The sequence below is a fragment of the Hemibagrus wyckioides genome, linkage group LG17 (genome assembly GCF_019097595.1).
Source record: "Hemibagrus wyckioides isolate EC202008001 linkage group LG17, SWU_Hwy_1.0, whole genome shotgun sequence".
In the NCBI taxonomy this organism is placed as follows: Eukaryota; Metazoa; Chordata; class Actinopteri; order Siluriformes; family Bagridae; genus Hemibagrus; species Hemibagrus wyckioides.
In genome coordinates, this window is record NC_080726.1 from 12677690 (window position 1) to 12703052 (window position 25363).

Here is a 25363-nt window from a genome sequence, read left to right on the forward strand (position 1 = left end):
TATTTAGGTTTTATTATTGAACGGCTTTGGTTGGTTTTAATTGGCAATTTACTACTTTCGGGAAGGAAACCTGGCAACCCTGATAGAAATGCTCTTACCTCTTTTTTAGTACCTCAGATCTTTCTTTTTTTATCTCAACATGTTAAGCAATGCGATGCATCAGACTATATTCATTTAAAACAACACATCCAATTGTTCTTTAAATATTGTAAAAGACTAATGCTTTAGAGATGAAGAGCGGCGTTTCTAGCCCGACATATTTAGATGCGCACCCTGCCGTTAAGTGCGCAGTAAACAGCATCACCGTGTAGCGCGTGATCACCGAAAGGGGAGCAACTGAGAGCTCTCGCTCATAGGCGTCGATTTTTAGAGCAAAGTGACAGACTGAGAGCGAGAACGCCCGAGCGAGAGACGAGGGAGGGAGACCGTGCAGATAATACTTATCTGAAGAAGAAAGCCTAAACCGTCTTAGCTATCGGACTTCTACTATGAGGAAGGGATGCTGGATGTACCAGAGGAGAGAAATTCCCTCATCCGGAGTCGTAGCGTTGAATCAGCACGAGCCCCGTTTAATATTAAATAAATAGGCTCGCGCGCGTAAGAAAAAAAGGGGGGAAATAAGAAAGAAGGGAAGAGGAAGGTAAGGAAGTATGTTCCGAGGATGATTTCAGCTAAGCAAACTCCGGAGAAGAGCCGATACCGCCTCCATTATCTCGTTTGGCACAACAAATACCGGCAGTTGGAAAAAGAGCTCTCGGCGAGCGAGCAGGTGAGAGGTTTCGGGTCTCTGTGGATGCGTCCAGAACCGTGTACTAAATAGTGGGCTTAATGTCATTATGTCGTATATTATTGTGACATTCTGAGTATTATGTTTTAGTTCTGTAGCATGCATCTGTTTTTTTTAGAGGGTTGTGAATAGGGGGCCATGTCTGACAGCAGAAACGGTTCAAGGTATGTCATGGTAATTAACACATTACCATATGTTACATATTATTTCTTTGTCAAAAACTCTTTTGTATTATTTCACGCATACTAACATGAAGTGTTATGTGTGCATTAGAGGTTAACCCCAGCGCTCGACTATAGACTGTTACACCTGGTTGAGCCTTGAAGCGCGTGCCGTGCCGTTCCCACTCCTTCCCCCCCCCCTCAACCGCTAACTTGTTAATGATCAGCTGTTTAATAATGCCTAAAACATAGAGCAAATGCCCACAGGGAACTGCCCCTCGCTGTTTTCACTTACTGTGGAGAAAGGTGTATCTACTGCGGTTTTTTTCCGGCAAGTGTCTCCCTTTAAAGCGCACTGGTAAGATGGTGTAAATGAGAGGGTGTGTTTAACACTAGCGGAGGCACAATGGCTGCTTGAATGATGCTTCTCCATTTTCCATTCAGTCTCAAACAGATTATTAGAAAGTGAGTTGTCAAAAAAATATACCAGTTACAGTATTCAGCTTCAATGAAATCCACGCACTGATGTTTCATGAACATGGAATTTCTACTTAGATGTAAAGGCAGCAATATACTGTAGATTACTACAATATGAATAAGCATAGAAATGATTTGAGATTTTTAAGCTTTCTTTATATGCTCTGATGCATAGCTATAAACCCTTAAAGGAGAATGGGAGATATTTATCTGCTTTAATGTTGGGTGACGTTTATCATATGCTGTAATGTGTCCTATGGGTGCACACTGTAGTGCACAATATGCATAAATGAGCACAGCCTCTAAAACAGCATTACTGAGAGTTTTCTTGGTACAGCACAAGCATATAAACTCAAATTCAGAGCTCTGGCATTCTTCACTGCATATAAGCTGCTGTACATCCTTGGCCCTCAGTGATAAATCAAAAGCTAACCATACAGATTTATACCAGCATATGAAGCAGCCCTGCTTTATCTGATTTACTGGAGACAGCATAATCTGGTCGTAGAGTGCAGGTTCAGGGATCCGAGTGACAATAAGCATGGGATAGGGTATGTGTTAGTTAGTGAGAAGGGAGGTCAGCGCTACCATGATCGAGTTTGGAAAGACAGGGCACACTGCCATGACAAAGACAAAAGTGCTGCACTAGCATGCGTCTGGTGTTGGGTGTCGGAACAGACGGGGCAGAAAAATTTGAGCTACCATGAAGGAGGAGCGAGGTCATCAATAGCAAAAAAAGAAGAATTGGAGAGTGGGGAAGGATAGTCAGTGAGATAGCTGAATTGATGAGCTTTTTTTCCAGTTTGCTTTGTCCATAAAAAAATAGAACTCAGAGTAGACAATCACCGGTTTGGAGGAGATGTAGGAAATTGAGAATGGATTAAGTGAAAAAAAAAGAGTGATGGGAGCTGCACAACAGAGAGATGGATTATGAAATATTGCCTACAACACAGCTACAATTATTTTAAAAAAAAAGCTTTTTACATCTGAATGAGAAAAATGGCTATATCACATATAGGATCTTGTTTAGCTGGAGACAGCCGCTGCTATATTCACACTGGCAACAATTATCCTTCCTCTCATATAGTTCTAACAGCATGGACGACTTATATTTCTATCCATTTTTAGTTTATTCTGTTATTCTCTTTCTCACAGGCCTCAATCTCTCCAGCAGGTCTCCTAGACCATGAAATTCAACACTAATTGCAGAATGTTGTCACTAGGGATGAAGATGATGCTTGGGTGGGAGTAGCCTGAGATGTAGTTAACTTATCTGAAGGCTTTTAACAGACGGGGCAGCATGAGATGGGACAGCAATTGACAGGGCTAAAAGATTGAACAGATGTCTGCACAGACGAGACCACAGTATGTTGTGATTGTGTTGGATGCTGAAATGGAAATGAGGAAATGGAAGGTACTTTGAGGATCATGTCTGAATTCATTGCGGTTTATGGAAAGGATTTACTCATGGTTTTCTCTGGAAAAATGAACAGATGTCAGAGGGATCTAAATAGGATGCATTCTATTTCCTTATGGGTAATTCAACGTTACAAATTATGTAATTCACCTTGGTACTAATAACCAAGTTCCCCAATTGTAATTTGAATATGCAAAACAACAGCTAGCTTATGCTTGTTCCTCTGCATTGGCCTGGAACCTATGAAGCCTTTTTTTCAAGCAGGATGCAGTCTTCAAACTGGCCTTAATGAGTGTGCAGTTGTCAGATGAAAGATTGGCCTTTCTGATTCCTTTTGATTGTAAGACTGGGAAAGCTTAAAAACCCTTGTCTCATGAAGAACAGCTCTCAGAGTACCATGACCACAAAGACTCTTCGACGAATCTTTTAATGGTTACAGGTTCAAAAGTGTTTCCATTTAGAGCCCTTTCTGAATGGAAATGCCTTAGTTGTAGTGTTCTTCCTAGATGTAAATGCAGATCATGTTTAGATGTAATATGAGGTTGGTACTGTTACTATATAAGGTCATGCTAAAGAAGCCAAATGCTGTCTAAGCATTCATTCTGTTACCTAGCTCAGAGCAGGTATTACAAATGTTGCCACCCCACCCCGTAAAAGATTCTTATTAATGAATATGAATATGTGTTCCAGCAGTGCTGACAGAGTATGAGTGCTGAAAATCTAATGGCTGTGACATGTTATAAAGAAGTTATTAGCTTCTGCACACACATTTTCTCTCTCTTTTGCATTCTACACTGAAAATGTGTTTCCTCAGCCTGGTTCCTCAGTAATGGCTCTGTCGGAACAAGTGATGTGTGTCAGCTTGCTGTGCATCACCCCAGCCACACATTGAGCATTCAAGAAAAAGGAGACCCCACTTTCTCTCTCTCTCTCTCTCTGTTTCTCTCTCTCTCTCTCTCTCTCTCTCTCTCTCTCTCTCTCTCGCTCTTCGTCCACAGTGTCTGAGTCACTGACACTATGTCGGCTGAAATTTGAAGTAATCAGGGGCATTTTTCCTCAAAAGCTCCCTTATCTCTACATCCTCCATTCTGCTTGTCTGATATCTCTCACTTATTGCTTGTAATAGGTGCCTCTAATTAGAGCATACTTGCTAAATGGACCATCAGAGAGTACGGTTTGTGTTCATTTGTACTTGGTTTTTACTGATTGGTGGCATCTGTACACACCTTCATATGTTTTGCCCACACAGAGGATGTTTCATAACTAGGTTATTTTACCACGCACTGCATCTTGCATCTTGTTCCCCCGCGGACACCCAACTGCAGACGTCTGTACACACACACACACACACAGTGCACCTCTGCCTACGTTCCACATACATAGTTTGGGCTTCCAATAAAAGATTGATGCTGGTTTAAGTAGCTGCCAGAAAACATTAGCCAAGGCACAGAGAATGCAGGAGCAGATGCTCCACCAGAGATGGCTATCAATAATGCAGCCTCCAGCCGGGAGAGAAGAAGGAAGAGAAAATTTGGGATGGAGGAGCTCAGGAAAGAAAATGAGAGGGAAAACCCTACATGACATAATATCCTGAACTACCATTTTTATAACTCTCTATAGTTCTACTGTTTGCAGCACTATTATCATCACAGTGTGTATTTGACATATCAGAAGTGTTGCTAATATATTTTTAAACAATGTTCTGATCAGCTTTTCAGAAAACAGATGAATACAGTGATTAAAAAAGATCATAGATACAAAAAAAGATACAAGACATATACAATATGAAAAACAAAATGAACAAACAAATGAAATAAATAAGTTATTAACTACAGATGTAAGGTGGAAGTTACAAGGGGGTCCACAAATCTAGTATCCTAAAATGTAGGCTTTGGTTTGTCCATAACAGTGAACCCTTATTGTAAATGCCTTCCCTTTTAGAACAGGCTCCACATTTAATCAGTTTTAAAAAACCATTTAAAATTCATGTTTAACATCACATCCATGTTTATAAAGATCATAATCTTTCATTTATTGATGAATTTGTTTAGTTTTTCCATTCTAAAATTCAACCAATCTGTTACCTGTTATAACAATATCTTCCTCCTTTTCCACACTATTTTAAATTTTCACGATATGGAAACATAGTATAATTAAGGTGAGGTCATTTTAAAAAAAATGTAAAATAAAGTTACTGAATGCTGGATTGATGCTGAGTAGCCATGGATTTTCTGTTGATAATAAAATCTTTGCTATTATGAATAGGGCATAATAAGGCAATTACCGGTGTCGCACACGGTCTAGATCCATTTGCTTTGGTGAGAAAAGTAATATTTGTCACTGCCTAGTGAGTCACAGACAAGGCCACGTTTTTTGCGCAGGATTCAACAATAGGTCAGTTTGTGTGGAGTAGGTGGGCGAATAGAAATGTGCGTGTGCACTCAACTGGGTGGAGAAATGGCAAAGAGCAGGTCAATGAGAGGCCAGTGACAACTGGTTACTCTTTCTTCTTGTCTCATATCACCCTGTACCCCTTTATAAGAAGGAATTTCATATATATCTCCCACACACTCCTCATTTCTCACTCTCCCTTGAGTGTTTAGCTGTCGTCTCGGCTCCTCTCCTCTCCTGTATTAGCCTTGGGGCTGAGCTGTGCTGGGCTTCCCATCGGACTGACAGAAAAGCCATCATTTACTTTAAAACCCTCAAGCATGCTCCCATCATTCTCTCTCTCTCTCTGTCTCCCTCTCTCTCTCTCTCTCTCTCTCTCTCTCTCTCCCTGGGTCTCACTCTGCTTCCTTCCATCACACTATCCCATCGCGTCACACTCCTTCCTCTGCTCCCTCGGTTACCATAGCAATGCCCCTCCACTCCCTCTGTGTCCCCACCCTTCCTGTCCTCCCTTTTCCATTGTGAAGGAGCTGATGTTTTTTCGTCTCCTTGGGGAGCCACTCAGGCCCCAGTTGTTGCTCATGAACACACTGCTGGTGTTAACGAGGGAGCTGTCTAATTGCAGGGAATGGGGCTTAGGGAGCATGCATGCACCACATGGGGGTAGGTTTCCTATGCAAAACAACATTACAGATGGTTTGACTGTATCTATGGCACACACTCACACATATAAACCTAGTGTGTATTCTGTTAATAAAACAGAAGCTACAGAACATGAGGGAAGAGATGATAGAAAGCAGACTCAAATACAGGGATACATATACAGGGGCTGTACATGCAGGCAGTCATATAAACATTTGTGAGACAGAGACACTCTGAAGGACTAAGAAACACACACACACTCACACACACTGTATGTGGATGTAATGCAGCACTTAGGCTGCTGGTGCAACTCTAAGGAAACAGAACAGCTCTCCCAGCAGACAGCAAGCCCTCAGGCAGTAATATGTTTCCATTATAATGCGCCTGTCTGAGGCATGTGCATAAAACCCCCATTATGTGACTCATTTACTGTAAGCTTGCTCGAAATAAACTGTTCGTAAGTCACAGAAGAAATCTGCATATCCTCATTGTCACGCTAGCCCTGCCCTGCCTTTAGCAGCACTTACAACCTTTCTTCCTGACAGTAGGATTAATGTGTGTGGACATAATCCCAGGCAGAATGCCAGCTCATCAAATGCGATCAACCAGGATATACTGCATGCATAAATAACAGCATTTTCACTGATAAGCTCTGAGATATATTCTCCATATAAAACAGAATGTCAGCTCTTTCCTACCCTCATGGACCAGAAAAGCACAGCATTACTTTTGAACTGTTGTAGGATTTCTTCTGGATGTTCTGATCTTTCTCATGGTTTCGGCTTCAAGTGTGATGGTTTAATTATCGCTTGTCACTTCTTTCACCGTCATGTTGTCTCACCTCAGCCATCTCTTTCAGTTTCCCAGCTGTGCAGTTCCTAAGAAGGAAGTGAGACACTGTTTATATTTCTACGTCTCTGAATAACCCTTCTGTTTTTTTAGGTGGACTTGGAGGTGCTAGACCCTCGGGGTCGCACTCCTCTGCATCTTGCTGTGACTCTAAGCCACCTGGAGTGTGCGCGAGTGCTGTTGCATTATGGCGCTGATGTCAGCAAAGAGAACAGCAATGGTTGGACAGGTAGTAAAGCAACAATACAAACACTGTGTGCTTACAAATACTAATAATACAATTTCAGATGCTTATTCAAGTGGTCATGTATATTACATATTAGGATATCTGATACTGGGCAGCACATTGGCTTAGTGGTTAGCACTGTTTCCTCACAGCAAGAAAGTCCTGGGTTTGAATCCTGGGTTCGAACAGGCAGGGGCCTTTGCATGTTCTCCCCGTTCCTGCATGGTTTTACTCTGGGTACTCCAGTTTCCTCCCACAGTCCAAAAACATGTACATTAGGTTGATTGGTAATTCTAAATTGCCCATAGGAGTGAGTGTGTGTGTGGTTGTCTGTCTATGTGTGGCCCTGTGATGGACTGGCGACCTGTCCATGGTGTACCCCATTTTCCCTTTCCCCCAGTGTGTGCTGGGATAGGCTCCAGCAGACCCCTGTGACCCTAATTAGGAATAAAGCTGGTATAGACAATGGATGGATGGATGGATGGACAGATATCTGATACTGAATTTTGTTTGAAAGCAAACACTCTCATGGATTTATTGGCAGGGTGCAAAGTGACTGTGTACATTCACATTATTACATTTCTTAAGAACATGTGAAGGTATCTAGTGTGGTGTGTAAATCCTGTGTTCTACTAACTTACCACATTATTTTATGATACAGTTTTGAGCCTAAATTGTAATTTATTGTAAGTATGAGTACAAAGATACTTTCAAGGTTGTACGTAATGTAAGCAAGATAGTTAGGAAGAGACTACAAAAAGACATTCACTTTCTAAGAGTAGTTATTTCTTGATGTTTCTCCTCATTGCTACTGTAAAAAAAATCTCTTTCTCTCTCTCTCTCTCTCTCTCTCTCTCTGTCTCTCTAGCTCTCTCTCTCAAGACAATCAATTAATATGGTATCTTATCTGTATTTAAATACTGAAGGTTTGCATGCTTATCTCTCTCTCTCTCTCTCTCTCTCTCTCTCTCTCTCTCTCGCTGTCTAACACAGTTTTGCAGGAGGCCATCAGCTTGCGTGATGCTGAGCTTGTGCGGCTGGTCTTGTGTCACAGAGACTACCAGCGCACCATTAAGAGACTGGCAGGGATCCCCAGACTACTAGAAAGGCTGCAGCAGGTCAGCTTTTAATGGAAGTACATCTAAAGCCAGAACACAGCTCAAGAGAGAACAATTAAAATGTATATCACTTACGAAATAGGGCCTAATGCTTATGAAATGCAGGTAGACTGCCAGTTTTACATCTGGTATCCCCCATCCCCATGCCTTCTCCCATTCAGGCTATAAATATTGCAAATATAGCATTTGTATCCAAGTTTGTTCAGAAAAGAATAATCTTCAGTATGTCCATAAAGCATAGACTCTGTGAATATGTGAAAAGCAGCCAAAATGTGGGTTTAATATCTATCCACTGCATCTGTAGCTTGTGTGAATACTGAAAGTTAAAACTAAAATTGCACATAAAACTGTTCAGACCTGCAAGGCATCTCTGTTAAATGCGATTCTGACCTTGAACAAGTTAACAACAAGTTAACTCAAGAACAAGAACAAGTTTTCTTGAGCAAGAGCAGCAACGCTGTCTGACAGTGTTTTGTAACCATAACACGTCATGCCGAAATTCATGCTTTGAGTTGTAAATGCACATGACAACAGAGTACACAAAATAATAAATTGAGACACTGTTTATGTTAAAGACAGAATTTTATAATGATAAAACTTTAAGCATGGTGAATGCTTGATCATCTTGTCCTTGAAACCATCAGAACATTTTCTTTACTGGAGAGAACCCTGAATTAACACTGGAATTGTTTAATCCATTTGACAATTCAAAAGGGAAATGAAAGCATGATAAAATAGCCTACGTTTAAGATTTCATGACCTGAGTTTAGCATCTCCTGGCAACAGTAAATTATTAAACAATAAAATTAAATTAAAAAACGAACTGTCTGCACATTAAATGTTTAAAAAGAATGTGGCCTGTTCATACACTGTCTGAAAGAAGTCTATTTGTTTGTGCATTTCCGGAAAGGTGAGGATTTTTGGTGAGGATTATGACAAATTGTCTTTCTGAATAAGCAGTGCCATGCTTAAAAAGGACAAATTATACAGGTTTTAAGTTAGAAATTTGTGAAAGCTATTTACAAAAAATTTAATTTCCCAATTTCATTAATAATTTCCAAATACACAAAAACACATATGTGAAGAATTGATACAGGCATAAAAATGAACACTTACACAGAGAGACAAAAACATCATATTGTACATGAACATACAGTATTTATCACACAGGACACTGGCTTGGTTTCCGTCCCACAAACTAATCTCTGATAAGTTGTCTTTTCTGGGGCAGATATTCTGTCTTCCTCCTTGTGGGCACTGGGAAATTGAAATTCACTCATCTTTTTTCTCTGAAATTACCACGTCCCACAAGAAATGCATTAATCTTTCCATGTCCTGTTTTATACTCTGCTGTCTCTTACACAACCACTCTTGGCTACTCTGAAACCCATAGAGGCTACATTTACATAGAAATTTACATTTATGGCATTTGGCAGATGTCCTTATCCAGAGCAACTTTCAGCAGTTCTTTGGAGTTATTTTATCAATAAATACATCCTTGTATTGGTTCACTAGGTCAGAGACGAAGTGTACTATCAGTCTAAAGATCCTGTTGAGGAGGGAGACTACTGACCCTACATTAACCTTTTCTCCACTCCATCTATTTCTGCTTCTGCTTCTCATCTCATCTCCCTCTTTCTCTCTCTCAGGCACAAGACTTTTATGTGGAGATGAAATGGGAGTTTACAAGCTGGGGTATGTAAAAAAAAAAAGTATTGTTCAAACAACACACCATTTAAGAGCATAATTATGATATCATTTAACTACAAAGATATGCGAACAAAAATAACACTACCAGTTAACCAGATTCCTTTGCCATTATGCAACTACAGCATTTGCTGCTGACCAAAGTTTCATCATAGCCTCCTTACCGATTGCATAGTGAGAACAGGAAAAATGAACGCTAAGTCATTAGCTTTGAACGCTAAGTCATTTTTACCCGAGGTGGTAATACAGATACTGATGTGGGCGATAACTCGTTTCACATAGTAAATGTATTCTATAAAATTAGACAGTAATGTTATTTCTAATTAGGTTAAAATGTACAAGTGGAAATCTTTGAATGCGATTATCTCCCTCTAAACCTTTGGGACAAGCAGACTTTAAATATTCCATTGCTTTATATGTGATTAACGTAGCTGCAAAGGGAAATTCAGATTCCAAATTCAAATTCAGGTTTCAGGGAAAGCTGTAATTTTCAGAACTATATATTTGATCAAGCAAATGCTTTTCTCAGACTCTCACACCTATAGCACTATCATGTGACAAATGGCTGTTAGATTGAGCAGTTGATTAGATTGTTGTGGTAAATAGAACACTGTCGAACAACATTGTTAGTAATATAGAAATGAGAGAAAGGGTAATCAAATGAACAGAATTTCAGAGTCACTACGTTGCATGTTGTGACCATACCATACATATACACCAAGCAGGCATAACATTATGACCATCTGCCTAATATTATGCTGGTCCCCCATTTACTGCTAAAACAGCCCTGATCTGTTAAGGCATGGACTCCACTAGATCCCTGAAGGCGTGCTGTGGTATCTGGCACCAAGATGTTAGCAGCAGATCCTTTAAGTCCTGCAAGTTGGCCTCCATGGGCCCCACCTTGCAACTTACAGGACTTAAAGGATACTTACAGGACTTAAAGGATACTTACATAACTTAAAGGATACTTACAGGACAGACAGGATTTAAAGGATACTTTTGATAGATACTGACCACTGCAGACCGGGAACACCCCACAAGAGCTACAGTTTTGGAGATGCTCTGATCCAGTCGTCTAGCCATCACAATTTGGCCCTTGTCAGACTCGCTCAAATCCTTACGCTTGCCCATATTTCCTGCTTCTAACACATCAACTTTGAGGACAAAATGTTCACTTGCTGCCTAATATATCCCACCCACTAACAGGTGCCATGATGAGGAGATAATCAGTGTTAGTCACTTCACCTGGCAGTGCTCATAATGTTATGGCTGATTGGTGTACCAGTAAATGACATTGCTGGTACATAGAGTTTTAGCTGGGACTCAGATCTAGGATCTTTTTGAAGGATGTTACAGTTTGATTGATTCTCCTTTAGAAGGACGTTTTGTGTCTGAGAGTGTTGGAGAAAGTTCTTTTTTAAAGACTTTGAAATGGAGACAAGCTTTCTGGGCTTTGTGCCACCTGCCGCTCTGTCACTTTCTGTCTCTCACTCTCACTGTCTCTATTTCTGTCTATTTTTGTAAGCCAGGAATATTGAGGTGATCCATTAAATCACCAGGTATAACATGTCAGGTTATAGGTGGTGTTACAGATCTCCCCCTCTTTTTCAAGATGCTTGTTTTAGATAAAGATCGTATTGTTTATTCCCCTTTTAAATCAGTTGCTTTCTCAATCTAAAAATCTGTGCATTGCTGTTCGTCTAGAACCTCATTTTCGGGATGATCTATGAAATCACATACCTGTGTTGAGGTTTGCACTTAACATGTTATTGTTTTACATCACTAAGGTACAAATCTCTACCTTTCTGACTAGACAGCATATATTATGTTGCTCTGCTTGTGTTCTGGTGCTTTTTCCAGTGGGTGTTAAATACACCAGAACAGCATTTACAGAAGATGCTGCTGATAAACTCTAAGCGTTCTTTAATTCATTCATTCTCTTTGATTACGGGTCTGGAATTCATCCTGTACCATGTGGCTCTTTTTTTTTTTTTTTACCAAGCCCAATTTGGCTAATACAAACATTTAAGGCTTGTTAGATGTTTACAGACTTTGTTCTTGTACTCGGAGCATTTTCAGTTTGGCGCTGCGTTTTTCGATCATGTTCTGGATAAGTGCTCCAGTGTCAAGTAGCAAATATGATATTCATAATAGCTGTGATATTCACATATATACACTACCAGTCAAAAGTTTGGACACACCTTCTAATTCCATGGTCTTTCCTGATATTAATTTCCTTCTACATTGTAAAATAATGCTGAAGGCGGCCGAAATACACAATAATGTCCTTTGAACAGTTGATATTGAGATATGTCTGCTACTGATGCTCTGTAAAGCCTTCATAACGGCTCTAATCTGAGGTGCTGTTAATTGGTGATTTCTGAGGCTGGTAACTCTAAATGAACTTCTCCTCTGCAGCAGAGGTAAGTTTTGGTCTTGCTTTCCTGGGATGGTCTTCATGTGAGCCAGTTTCATCATGGTGCTTGATGGGTTTTGCAAATGCACTTGACAATACTGTTCTTACAAGAACTATTCCAGAACACCTGACCTTCGTGTCTTAAAATAACAACTGACTGTTTTTTGTTGTCGTTACATATGGATTACTTAAGTCCATGTGTGTTATTTCATAGTTTTGAAATCTCCAGTATTGTTCTAGAATGTTGAAAATAAATCCCTAAACAAAAAACACTGAATTAAAAGGTGTGTCCAAACTTTTGACTGGTAGTGCATATTAAACATGACAGTAATGTAAATGGAAAAGTTGGCCAAGGACCAGTGCCTGGGGAACAGCTTGCATTACAATGTCGAGAGCTTGATGATGGGTGTTATGATTTATAGCGTTAAAATCAGCACTTCATTTGGTTCATTCACGCTGAGAAGCATTTTTTATCTGGGATACGGGGATTTTCCATGAAGACAGGACAGTAGCGAGAGCAGTGAAAAGCAGGTGATGATAGCATGGGGAAAAGTGTAGAAAATGTTTTGATTTTTTACTATTTGAGAAGCAAAACCAGGTGGGCAGTCAGATTGTTAGATATGACAAGGGCTCTTATCTTGAGTCACACCAACAAACAAGCAACACACTAAAATTTGTACAGTATAAGATGAAAGAGACAGACACAACACAAAAGTAAGTCGCCTCTATCTCTATCATTTACATTTATTACGTTGGTACAAGGATTGAAATTTAGTAAATGTCTATGATCTATTATAGATAAAGTCTATTTAAAGGTACGTTTTTTCTTTAGCATGGGACTAGCCTACAACTATGCATGCACTTTAGTTCTGCACAGCTAAAAGGCTAGAATTAATGTTGTTTAAAGAATTAATGTTGTCAAGACATTTAATCTATTAAAACAATCAATTTAATAGTCCTACATTGCCTACTGATTGCTTCCAGAGCCCCTTAATAAAAACAAAAGTAACAAACAGCTCTATAATAATACCCTCGTAGCTTATTAAGTCAGTATGGAAAATGGGTTATCCAGAATGGGTTACTCCGAACCAGATTCTATTAAATGGTAATCATTTCATTGGCCATAAATATTATTGATTCATCCCCTATGTGATTTCAAATTCTTGAAACAGATCAATAAGAATGTGTTTTTCCTGTAACAGTAGCTCTGACTGCTGTTATTAAAATTACGTTAATGGTAAATTACTTGACAATATTAAACATGACAATATGGTTTTATTTATTTGTTTGTTTTCCTATTATTAACTTCAAGAGAGAGTAAAACGATATTGAGTGAATCCAGAAAGTATTCACCCCTGGCAAGTAATTCTATTTATTTATTTTTTTTACTCTAATTAAATTATTAGAATTTTATTTTGCTCCTTTTGTAGTAAATCTCTACAGAAATAAAATGGAATAAGAAAAGTAATAACTGCCTAATTGATAAGTATTCATCCCTTTTCTTTTAACAGACAAAATTAGGACTAGTATTTAATTTAAGCGCTCACACTAAATACTTCATGTTAGACCAGGTTGTTTATAAAATAAAGAAATTAATAAATACACTAGAGAAAAAGATCAGCAAAGCTTTAAACCATCCTATGAGTAGAAAGAATATGGCACAGCCCAGACGCTACCCAGATCAGACTGTCCTTCCAAACTGAGTGTTCAGGCAAGAAGGACATTTGGCAGAGAATTGTCGAAGAGGCCAGCTAGAGCACTGAATAAGTCACAAAGCTCAACGGCTGAAATAGGAGATCCTATTAGACAGCAACAATATCATCAGCCCTTCACGGATCCGGGCCCTATTGGAAGATGGCCACAAAGAATCCACTTCTTAGAAAGGCTAAAAGGCACTCCTTGAGTTGGCTACAAAGCATGTGACAAAATCTGAGAGCTTCTGGAAAAAAGATTTTGAGTCATTCTGTCCAAAAGCAATGTGATGCGTTTGGCACAGGCCAAATACAACCCAGCAGCCAGGTAATACCATGCCTATTGCTTTTCAGCAGGGGAACTGGGAACTGGATGATGCCAAATTCTTGGGGAGAACCTGTTCCATTTAGCCAGAAATCTGTGTCTGGGGGCAGGAAATACTATTCCAGAAGAGGAATGACCCAAAGCACAGGGCTTTTTAAACAAAAGAAGATTTATGTTTTGGAACGGCCAAGTCAAAGCCCAGAATTAAATCCAATTGAAAATCTGTGGAATAACCTGGAAATTGCTGTCCACCTACAATCTCCATTTAATCTTGGGGAGTTGGAAAAAAGCCATTATAGAGAAAACGCCCAAATCAAAATGTGCAAATGTGCAGAGACACATTTCAAAGCTGTAATTGCTGCAAAGAACTATGTACAAATGACTGACTTGTGGTTAAATTCTGAGGACAATTTCTGGAGGCACTGTCCACTCGATGGCTTGCTGTTATAAGGGAAATAATCAACAGTGTGGTTGGGTTATCTGACCCAATGTGAGGCGAAGTTACCACCCTGAAGGAAATGATCTTTCTATAATAAAACAGCATAGAGTGTTCTACAATAGGCACTATCACGTTGTTTTTCTTACAGTACATAATAACTATAGTAAAAATTGATGACCCGTTTACCAAAATCTGTTTTTGCAAAGCATGACTGACGTAATCTTTATTAGTGTAGATATTAGGTTTGTTCTGGGTGGTCCTTCCAGTTGAGACTGTATACATACGTGTGAACTTCAACATGTCTGCCCTGCAAAAGAGGTTCACAAGCTCAGCAGGATTGTATATCTAGAAATTTAGGACAATTGATCAGTCACCTTAATGATTGAATATAATGTTTATACGCTGACTCTTTTGGTTTCAGTGCCTCTGGTGTCCCGAATCTGTCCGAGCGACACATATCGAGTGTGGAAAAGTGGCCAGTGCCTTCGAGTAGACACAACACTTATGGGGTTTGAGCAGATGACTTGGCAGCGAGGCAACCGCAGCTTCATCTTCAAAGGACAAGGTGACAGGGAGACTTTTTTTTTTCATCTCCATCCTCCCGTTTTATCTGTAGGATAGAGTTACCTACACGTATATTTTGCCCATATCTTTAAAATGAAAGATTAGGTTTTCCTGTGGTCTCTTATTTATTCTTTTCGACTTTGACTGTGGTTTCTTATTTATTCCTTTCTACTCTTCACTTTCTACATGCAATTCAGACTCCAGTGCTATGGTGATGGAGGTGGACCATGACAGACAGCTAGTGTTCTGTGAGACACTCCCATGTCTCTCGTCCTCTCCCTCATCTCGTCCTCAAAGCACCGCTCTCAGTCTGTTGGGGGTTCTGCAGCCCAGTGATGAGCAGGTGGCTGCTCGGCTCTCTGCCCCAGTGGTCACAACGCAGCTAGACACCAGGAACATCGCTTTTGAAAGGTGAACCAGGAATAAAGTTAACCGTTAGTAACACAAAACACCCTTTAAAGCTATACTTGGCAACCTGCATGATCAAAATGTATATGTGATATATAAAGTGGAGGCCAAAAGTTTACAAATCCCTCGGCTAAAGACATTCAAAATCAAATATTCACAACTCCTCACAAGGACCATTTTACCATGCATTTCCTGTGTTAAGCCATCTACTTTATTCGCATTAGAAGTCATTAAAAATAGATAAGAGACAATTATTTCATCTTTTATTTATTATTTGATATTTTGAGTGAGTTTACTTTGAAAGTGTTTGGTGGCATTTTCTTTCATTTGCTTAAATTTCAAGCAAACACTTGTGACTAGCCTTCCAAACACTTTTCACTATAATTTGGTGGAAATTTGTCTACAATTTATGTGACTCTTTCAGGTTTTTTATTCTCCATCTTAGGATATGCTTTCAGTTCAGACCTAGAGGATTCACAAGTCAGGGCTTAATAATTATAATGGCCACTCCAATACCTTCATTTTCTTGATGTTAATTTTGTTCAACTTTGGAAGTGTGCATATGATCATTGTCCTCCTGGAAGGCTGTCTAGCCGACATCAGAAAGATTTTGTTTCATTATTTCATTATTATAATCCTCCTTCTTCCTGACGCTATCTATTTTCTGTTGTACTCTTGTCAGTTTTTCAGCAAAACACCCACACAGCATGATGCTAACTCCCCCAGGCTTGAAGTTTAGATTGAAAGCATCTTAATGGTTGATGCAGAAATTTGGTAGTTCTATTAATCCTTTTGCACCAATGTTCGATTGTCAAATTGTGTCCCTTTCCTTCATCATGTGATCCCAAGATTTTTAGGTTTGTATGCAGTCGTGCAGATGCTTTGCTTCGTGGAGATCCACAATAATTTTTTTCTGTACAGTTTTAGCTGTGAGGAACATGATAACTTCCGTCTTCAGGTGTACCGTGTTAAAGCATCTGCCCCTCTGATTGCAGGAACAAGACAGGCATTCTCGGCTGGCGAAGTGAGAAAACAGAGGTGGTGAATGGCTATGAATCCAAGGTAATCCTTTTCTGCCTACTCACACTGAAGACATATGTGCTTTCCTGCATAGTGTTATTTTATAGCTTGAGGAACTGGAGTCAGTTTCATTGAGAAATGTCCAACAGATCAATAGCTTTGATCTCAGAGGAAATGAGTCTGCCTGCAAATGCACTGGCATCACTATCTGCTTTCTGTATGTTTCAGGTGTACTGTGCCTCTAATGTAGAGCTGATCACTCGAACACGGACTGACCATCTCACTGAACAGCACAAATCCAAACCCAAAAGTATCCATTTTATTGAAAATAGTGACTTCGGACTTTAATTATGCCTCTGTTTGGGATTCCTTGTGTGGCCCAGAGTAAGTCTTTTGTTTTAATTATACTCTATTTAACTTGTAGGTGGTAAAACACCACTGCAGTCCTTCCTGGGTATTGCAGAGCAGCATATAGGAACTAACAATGGGGTGAGTGCACTTTCCTGTATTACTGATAATACTTATAATACTGGGTAAGTTGGCAATTATAATTCTCATTATCAGTCTGAAGCCACATGATATAGGAAACATTCACTCATTGTGTTTGTGTTATATTAATGACACTAGTGTCTTACCCTCTGTGTTTTGTTAACATTTCGTAGCCAGGGAATATTCCCTGTCTTTGTTTGGCTTGTTTTGATTTGATAATGATTTCCATGTCTGTGAATGATTAGTTTTTTCCACTCTGTGAATATTCACCTTCAATATTTGTCTTGTATGGATAATACTTTCTGAGCCTGGGAATATTCATGCCCTGTGCTCGCCTTATATTAACAATGCTTTCCAAGTCTGTGTATGATTTATGTGTTTCTCCGTATTATAGCAAACAATGGTGACCCAGATGTCCTGCCCTGTGATGAACAGCAGAGCAGTGACAGCTGAGGAATACTTTAATCCAAATCCGAGTCACACCCACAAAGATATTGGTCAGCCTTGCCATCTCACCACCAAAACACAAAGGTACTTAAACACCTCGCACCTCTCACACATGATTTTTGTGATCATAATCGTCCCATGTCTGTGTTCAGGGAATGAGTAACCCAAGTGAATTAGTCAGAGGGACAGCTCTGGTTTTTTATCAGTACAATAATTATGAAACAAGACTTTTTGGCTCAGATGTCTTTGCTGCCATGTGGAGTTTAGCTTTAGCATGAATCAACATTAATTAATGTTAAGAATAAAAATTGAATAAAAAAAAGGAAGAAGCTAAATGTGACTTATCTAAACTTTGTCCTGTGCACTCAGGTTCAAAGCCAAGCTATGGCTGTGTGAGTCTCATCCTCTGTCCCTGGCGGATCAGGTGGCTCCCATTATAGACCTCATGGCCATCTCTAATGCCCTGTTTGCTAAGCTCAGAGACTTCATCAACCTGCGTCTCCCCCCAGGCTTTCCCATCAAGATAGGTAAGAAAAAGAGAGAATATTTTTCATATTTATCCTTACAGTTTAAAATAGTGAAATAGTCTCCTAGCACTCTTAATAGACACACACACACTTTTAAGGAGTACTTTTAATGTGTAGTGAAATGATCTAACATGGCAACAGCAGAATCAGCATCAGACTCCATTTCCCAGAACACCACAGCCAACAGATATGGACTATACACCCACACGCAATCATTTTATTCAGTTTCACAATCACAGACATCAGACTGCTGATCACACACACTTCACTCACTCACTCCACTCACTCACTCCACTCAGACTCCACTCACTCACCAGTATATAAACATACACACACTGTTTGTGAAGTATTAGCGCACTGCTCAATCCTGAGTAAGAATTTTGAATAAGTCTTGTTTTTTGTTGCTTTTGATTTTGCCTTTCTGTGAATCGCCTGAACTATTGCCAGTTTTAACCAAAGTTTCAAGCCAAGTGTTTCTTCATTTGTTTGTTGTTTGCCAATAAAAGCATTAACCGCAGGCTTCTCTGCTATCACACTGTATCCAGACATTTTATTAAAAATGACAGGATTAACATGAGCTAAAAGTATATAATACTATATAATTTTTATTTTGGGGAGTAAATGTTTGATTGGTTTGTTTTCTTTCATTTTTTTCTCAGAAACTGGCTGAAATTAAAGGTGCTGTTTGTTATTTTGAGAATGTTAAAACACTTCTCAAAACAGAGAACTTTGTTAGTTCCATTTCTATAGTTTTAACAAGAAAATACATCTGTACCTTGATGGATGTAAAGCAATGGTACAGTGGTACCTTGGTCCTCGACCACCCCTGTGTTCGTATTTTCGGTACGACAATATTTATCATTGATTCTGATATTCTGTATTCTGAATCTGGGCTTTAGGAGATTGTCATAAGCTGCCTTCCAAGGTAGTCAAAGGGGATTTTCATAGTTTTCCCTAGTCATTGGTTGGAAGTGAAGCTGTATTTTCAACAGGGGGTGTGTGGCTGTGTGCGGAGGATGAGGAAGGTTCAATACTTTCTTTCTTTGTCATTTATATTAATTAATTTTGCATATCTTTTTCCTTTCTTCAGAGATCCCAATCTATCACATCCTGAATGCACGCATCACCTTTGGGAACCTGAACTTCTGTGAGGATGGAGGGGTGGGACGAACAGAGGCAGATGTGGATGGACAGAAGGGCAGCCCCAGGACAGAGACACCATCTCCGGGCAGTGACTCATCCAGCGTGTCAAGCTCCAGCTCGACTAGTGAGAACCAACTTGTTCTTTCTTAAACAATTCAGCTAGACCTTTTACAGCAGTTTGAACTGAATGAACGGATGTTTATTCCATCTGTCACTCAACTGCCTCAGTCAAAAACCTTTCTTCTAACTCAGTTAATTCATTTACAGCATTAGGCAGAAGCCCTTATATAGACCTAGAGCATTTCATATAACTGAGCAATTGAGGGTTAAGGGCCTTACTCAAGGGACCAGAGGTGGACACTTGGTGGACCTGGGATTTGAACTCATAACCTTCCGATCAGTGGTCCAACACCATAACCACTAAGCGACCACAGTGAATTCACCACAGTCCCAGAAGGAACACTGATACACTGCCTGATATGCTGTGTGTATGTACCTTAGACTCATGCCATGGAGGTGAAATTCCAGCATCTGTGTTTGAGGCACCACGAGGCTACAGCATCCTTGGAGGCAACCAGAGAGAGAGTATGCGTGAGGAGGAGGATGACCTACTACAGTTCGCCATTCAGCAGAGTCTACTGGAGGCAGGCTCTGAGTATGACCAGGTAAGACACACACATGTCTGTCTACCTGTAAATAGCATACTATGACCTATTAGCTCAAAGCCTATTTCAAGAAATGTGAGGAGATACAAACTGTAACCCAGTTATTTGGTTATTCAGCATATCAATTCTGTTAACCTAGCTTCCTTTCTTCAGCTTTACTCTTACTGTATTTCAAATACTTATTAAAAATTCAGTTATTTACTGACTCATGTAGCTCACTGACTCATGTAGCATTTATTATTAGTTTACTGTCAGATTACTCAAGTGCTTGTAAACCCATGAACTGAATTACTGCCAAAATCTTATAGTTAATCATCGGATCATTTTGTACATGTAAACATACTAAGACCCAAATGTACACTCATGTATGTTTCCAAACTAACTATGTTCTCTTTAGGTGACGATTTGGGAGGCTCTGACAAACAGTAAGCCAGGAACTCATCCTCTCTCATGTGACCCCAGCCGCATGGAAAGGTCCGCAGTCAGTATCTATTCATCCCTCTAGTTTCATAGCCATCACTCAGCCTTTTTTCCACCACCTAATGTACTACAGCTCAAAGGTGGCACTCTCAAATCAGGGATTTCCGGGTTTCCACATTCTAACACACCAAACTCCAGCCATAAAAGCCATGGTCTTTACATAATCTGATCTGGCTGCTGCTTTCATCCAGAGACTTACAAGTAAGACAAGATAGAAATGAGCAGTTTTGCAGTGCTCAGAGTTGAACTCATGATCTTCCAATCAGTATCACAAAGCCTGAGCCACTGAGCCACTTCCCCTAGTCTGACTCCCTAGCTGTGCTGTACCACTTTCACCTCTCACTGGCATCAATGAACAATGACACAAAAATTCAGTCCTGAAGCATGAACTTTGTATTAAATTTGCAGTTTTAAATGTGATAATTTGCCACGCAAATGATCCAGTTCTTTTCTTCATTGAATTGCTCACAGATGGAACAGAACTGTTCGGCTCTACTCTTTTCCTGAAAAGGCAACTCACAAAATATACACAATGACTGGGATCAGTTGGGGGGGAGGGTGAAGGCATGAGGAAGTTTTGATTGCTGTTGTGATTCACTTTGCATGCAGCAAAATACCCCCTAAAATATCAAATTGCTTGTTTAATAAGAGCAGATTATCCAGATTGATCAAGACAATCCAATACACTTCTCATGTCTGTGTAGTCCATTACTGCTGCGTCGGGTTCAAACTACTGGCACCAAAAAAAGACTGCTTGAAGTTCATTGTTAGACTGAGTTTTTCTTCGAAATGCTAAATAGCAGTGAATGTATTGTTAGCCTTTTGGTTGTGCTTCTTGGCACAGTTTGCAGATTTCAGTCACTTTCTTTCTCTGTCACCTTTCTCTATCAGAACTCCGCAGCACAAATCCAGCCCTGAGTCCAGCTCTGACAGCACACCAACCAATGAGGCGCCACGCAGCTATGATGAGCAGCTACGACTGGCAATGGAGCTATCAGCACGCGAACAGGAAGAGGCAGAGCTCCGGCAGAGACAAGAGGAAGAAGAGCTTCAGCGCATCATACAGCTGTCCCTCATGGAGAAGTGATACGAATCTGAGCAAACGAAATTCAAGGGGCAGGAGAGCATATGCAGCAATAGTGTAAAGAGGACTGCGATTCTCTCCTCTCCCGTGTTCTGCCTCTGCTCCTCCAGCAACCCGTTTAAAGCTCAAGGATCCAACAGTCCAACAGTCACAGAGATCGGTCTCTGTCCAATTTTTACAAGTTTACAACCACAAGCTATTCAACTCATGGGCAGTCAACTGAGACATTCAACTGGTGTATAAGGTGTACTTTCATTTCTTTTTCAGGCAATTCAACACAGCTCACAGCTATGTCAGGGATCTCAGCATCTCCCATAAAGCCATTTGTTACCTAGAGTTCCTAGAGTGCCACTCACACTAAGACTCAAGTCCTCCCACTGAGTACCAAGGGAGAGAGGTTTACAAAACTTTATTGCATCATTTTTTTATGGAATTGGATGAATTAGGTATCGTTTTTATTTTGCACATATTTCAATTGCACTCTTATAGGAAGCATAAGGAGGCTCCTTATGCTAAGAGGTGCCCGTTAATGAAACATGTACGTGTAGAGAATGTCTGCCTCACATAGAGGCTAAGTTAGACTGTTGGCCACTACTCAAAATGCACGATGGAAACAGCATGATCCTGTCTTCTTCATTTTGGCACCTCATGCCTGCGCTGCTTCGTTTTATTTATTTCAATGAGCAAGAGAAGGTTTTAATCGGCATACGTGGGACTGCAAGTGCGTGGTCACTAAGAAGTGTGAATAATATTGTATGATATTCGTGAGAGCTTTCTGGTCTTTTTCAGGTTGGTAATTAGGCTAAGCAGAAGTGTACTCAATGATAAATTAGAGCCTCACTGCAATATTTATACTTTGTGTCATAAACACAATTTTAAACAAATCAGAAAACATACATTATCATGTATGTTTTATACTCAATATGGTGCTATGGTATTGTCATTTCCATGTAAAAATCTATAGTATGTTATTTTCTGTTGGAATTAACAACTAAGCTCCCTAATCTTTTCAGTTTCTTTTCTGGCTTCCATGCAGTGCTTCCCGACCCAGGCTTTCAGAAGCCTCTCGATTCCTTCACCGTAACACGTCACTGGAGCTCCTGATTCATCCAGTCACTGTACCAACTGTTGGCCAATCAGGTGCTCCATTGCAGGGAGGAAACAGCAAGGGCTAGTTTCTCTGATCCAGATGCAGTCTCACACTGGACAACAAATACTATATCTCGAATGAAGAGTCTCTAACGAGATTTTCTCCGTGATTTGACAATCTGGGTCTAAGCGACTGGCAACAATTGTATTCTAACTGCATAAAATACTGACACAAGATTCCTTTCAAGCACAATTTAACACAAAGCAGTTGGGCTCGGTGATTAAAGCCAGTCAAGAAATGACCAAAGGGCTGACCAGCAGCACAGAACAATAGAGGGAACGTGTGTATATTTATGTGTAGAGTTGATATGTAAAGACGATTAAGCATATAAAGAGAGAAGTGATTATAAGGATTCAGTTATATAAAAATGCTTGATGTGGTTATCATTAATATTAAACCAACATATTCCACTGTTTTTTATTTGCACCTGATATGAATGTGGAGTGTCACTATGGTGTCTGTATGATGTGATAGAACTCACTACGACAACGCTGCTCAAATTTGTAACCTCAAGAAATTGAATAAAAAGAGAAAATTTCACACCGAGTGGAGAATCTTTTATGGATGGCTTTCACAATAGAGGATTAGAATTACTTTAAAATGAAAAAGCATCTTAGCAAAATATTGACTGAAAATATTGCATATATTTAAATGATTGAATCTTCACTTCTCCCAGTGGACCATACTCTTCCTTTGAGCGTTCAGAGAGCATCAGATATTGTACAGAATACGTAGTGGATGATTTCAGCTGGTCACTGCCATTCAGCATGCAGTTCTGTGGATATCATTAGAATGGGAAAGTCCCAAAATAAAACTCTACTCAAAATATTCGTCATGCATCGATTTGTCATGTTAGTCTACAGACTGCATGTCAAGGTTAGGTCTGAGACAGAAATCTAGATGTGGGCTGCATAAGCACTTATCCTTTGGCCAACATTTGGGAATGGCTCAATGTGGCTCAAATCAATTCACTTAAACATATATACTATATGGCAAAAAGTATGTGGACACCTGACCATCACCCAAACATATTTTTCTAGATTCAGTCCCTTTTGCTGTTATAATATCCCCCACTTTTTAAGGCTTCGGACTAGATATTGGAGTGTGGCTGTGGGGATTTTCTCATTCAGCCACAAGAACATTAGTGAGGTCAGGCACTGATGTTCAGCAAGGAGGTCTGGAATGCAACTGTCTGTGTTCCAGCTGATCCCAAAGGTGCTGAGGACAGGATTCTGTACAGGACACTAACTCATTTCAAAAAACAAAACAAAAATACTATAAAATTAAACACTAATATTTGCTCCATCCACTTTTTTTACACCACATTCATTTCTCCATGCCAATACTGCAATCAGGCACTATAAACTTTATTGGCCTCTTTACTCCACCAGGAAGGCGTAGCTCTGATGAGTCTATGTCTGACTTTCCCTTTAGATGTGTTCACAGATCCCAAAAAGCCTATATAACATATAGTAGGCCATTATAGCTTTTAATGTGCTGTTTCAGAGTAATAACCGCTAAGCACTTGCTCTCAGTATATGTAAGAGTATCTAAGGATGAGGCTTTCAATTCGTGACTTCCCCCCACCACCCCATCATGTTGATCTCCATCACAGCATGAAGAGGTGTGTGAGCATCAGCAACACTAAAAATGCTCTTTTCCCTGCAGCTATTTTGGGAAGTTTGGGAAAGCCGAGCCGCTTCAGCTCTCTTATCGTCTGCAGAGAGTTTCAGATGGCTGGTGAGTCAACCAGAGAGAAAAAAGAAATTCATAGCTGAAGCTGTGAAGAAAATCCATAAAACACCACAGAGGTGTGAGCATCAGGTTTCCAATGCACAGGAGTACAATTATACATGAGCATTACAGACCATATATATGATCTACTAAATAATAATAATTCTACTAAAAGAGGAGAGAGAGAGAGAGAGAGAGAGAGAGAGTGCTATTTTTCAGCCTGCTGGAATTAGTGCCCTCTGTTACTTTGAAGTAAGCTTGCTGAACTGTTTAAACTTGGCATATGGCATATAAATTCCTAAAATAAATATTATATATTGTGACCACTGCTATTACACCAAACAGTAAAATCAGTAACTGATACGGAGTGAATACATATCTGCCCCCTCCGAAACAATATATACATGCAGATTAAATGGGAAAATGTGTCCTCTGTAGCAATCTGGTGTCCTATCCCTGTTGTATTTCCACCTCAGTGATCCTGGGATAGATTCACAATGACTCTGGGCAGGATAAAGTGAGTGGATACAGGATATGCTGGAGCCACTGGTCAATACAGTAAAACCATCAACTTGTAACTAATGTAATGGCATTATAATGTAAATGAGCCTATGATGATATGCTGCAATATTATGACGTGAATATAAACCATAGAGGATTAGCTAAACTCTGAGTATATTACATAAACCATTTGAAATGAAATGCATCCCTGACTTAAGCAAATAAAATCACAGTCGTATCACATAACATATCTTTATATATATATATATATATATATATATATATATAAAAATGACCAGAAGATCGGGGTTCAAGCCCCAGCACTGCCACCGTTGGGACCTTAAGCAAGGCCCCCAACCCACCCTGCTCTAGGGGCGCTGCATCATGGCTAACCCTGTGCTCCAAACCCCAAGGATGGGATATGCGAAGAAAGAATTTCACTGTGCAGTAATGTATATGTGACAAGTTATTATATCGTAAAAAGTGTATTTAGTTAAGTTCT

The 25363-nt window shown here is 39.8% G+C and overlaps 1 protein-coding gene across 2 annotated transcripts; it reads left to right on the forward strand.

The window, feature by feature from the left end:
- Positions 1 to 275: 275 nt before the first annotated feature.
- Positions 276 to 23166, forward strand: ankrd13b (ankyrin repeat domain 13B). Of its 2 annotated transcripts, none has more exons than XM_058414511.1 (15): positions 276 to 769; positions 6818 to 6953; positions 7944 to 8068; positions 9718 to 9763; positions 15071 to 15214; positions 15411 to 15624; positions 16617 to 16683; positions 16870 to 16951; positions 17066 to 17130; positions 17525 to 17661; positions 17947 to 18104; positions 19195 to 19371; positions 19749 to 19912; positions 20310 to 20393; positions 21284 to 21444. In XM_058414511.1, exons 1-15 carry the CDS (start codon positions 662 to 664, stop codon positions 21308 to 21310), a joined length of 1734 nt encoding a protein of 577 aa, XP_058270494.1. In that variant the 5' UTR covers positions 276 to 661; the 3' UTR covers positions 21311 to 21444. The 2 variants fall into 2 exon arrangements, with proteins under 2 accessions (XP_058270494.1, XP_058270493.1); XM_058414510.1 differs by having other exon boundaries at positions 281 to 769; positions 20310 to 20386; positions 21284 to 23166.
- Positions 23167 to 25363: the final 2197 nt, after the last annotated feature.

Coding starts and splice junctions, on each gene's coding strand:
- ankrd13b (XM_058414510.1), top strand. CDS start 662: ATGATTTCAGCTAAGCAAACTCCGGAGAAGAGCCGATACCGCCTCCAT. Junction 9,764..15,070: donor ATGGGAGTTTACAAGCTGGG/GTATGTAAAAAA, acceptor TTTTGGTTTCAG/TGCCTCTGGTGTCCCGAATC. Junction 15,215..15,410: donor CTTCATCTTCAAAGGACAAG/GTGACAGGGAGA, acceptor CATGCAATTCAG/ACTCCAGTGCTATGGTGATG.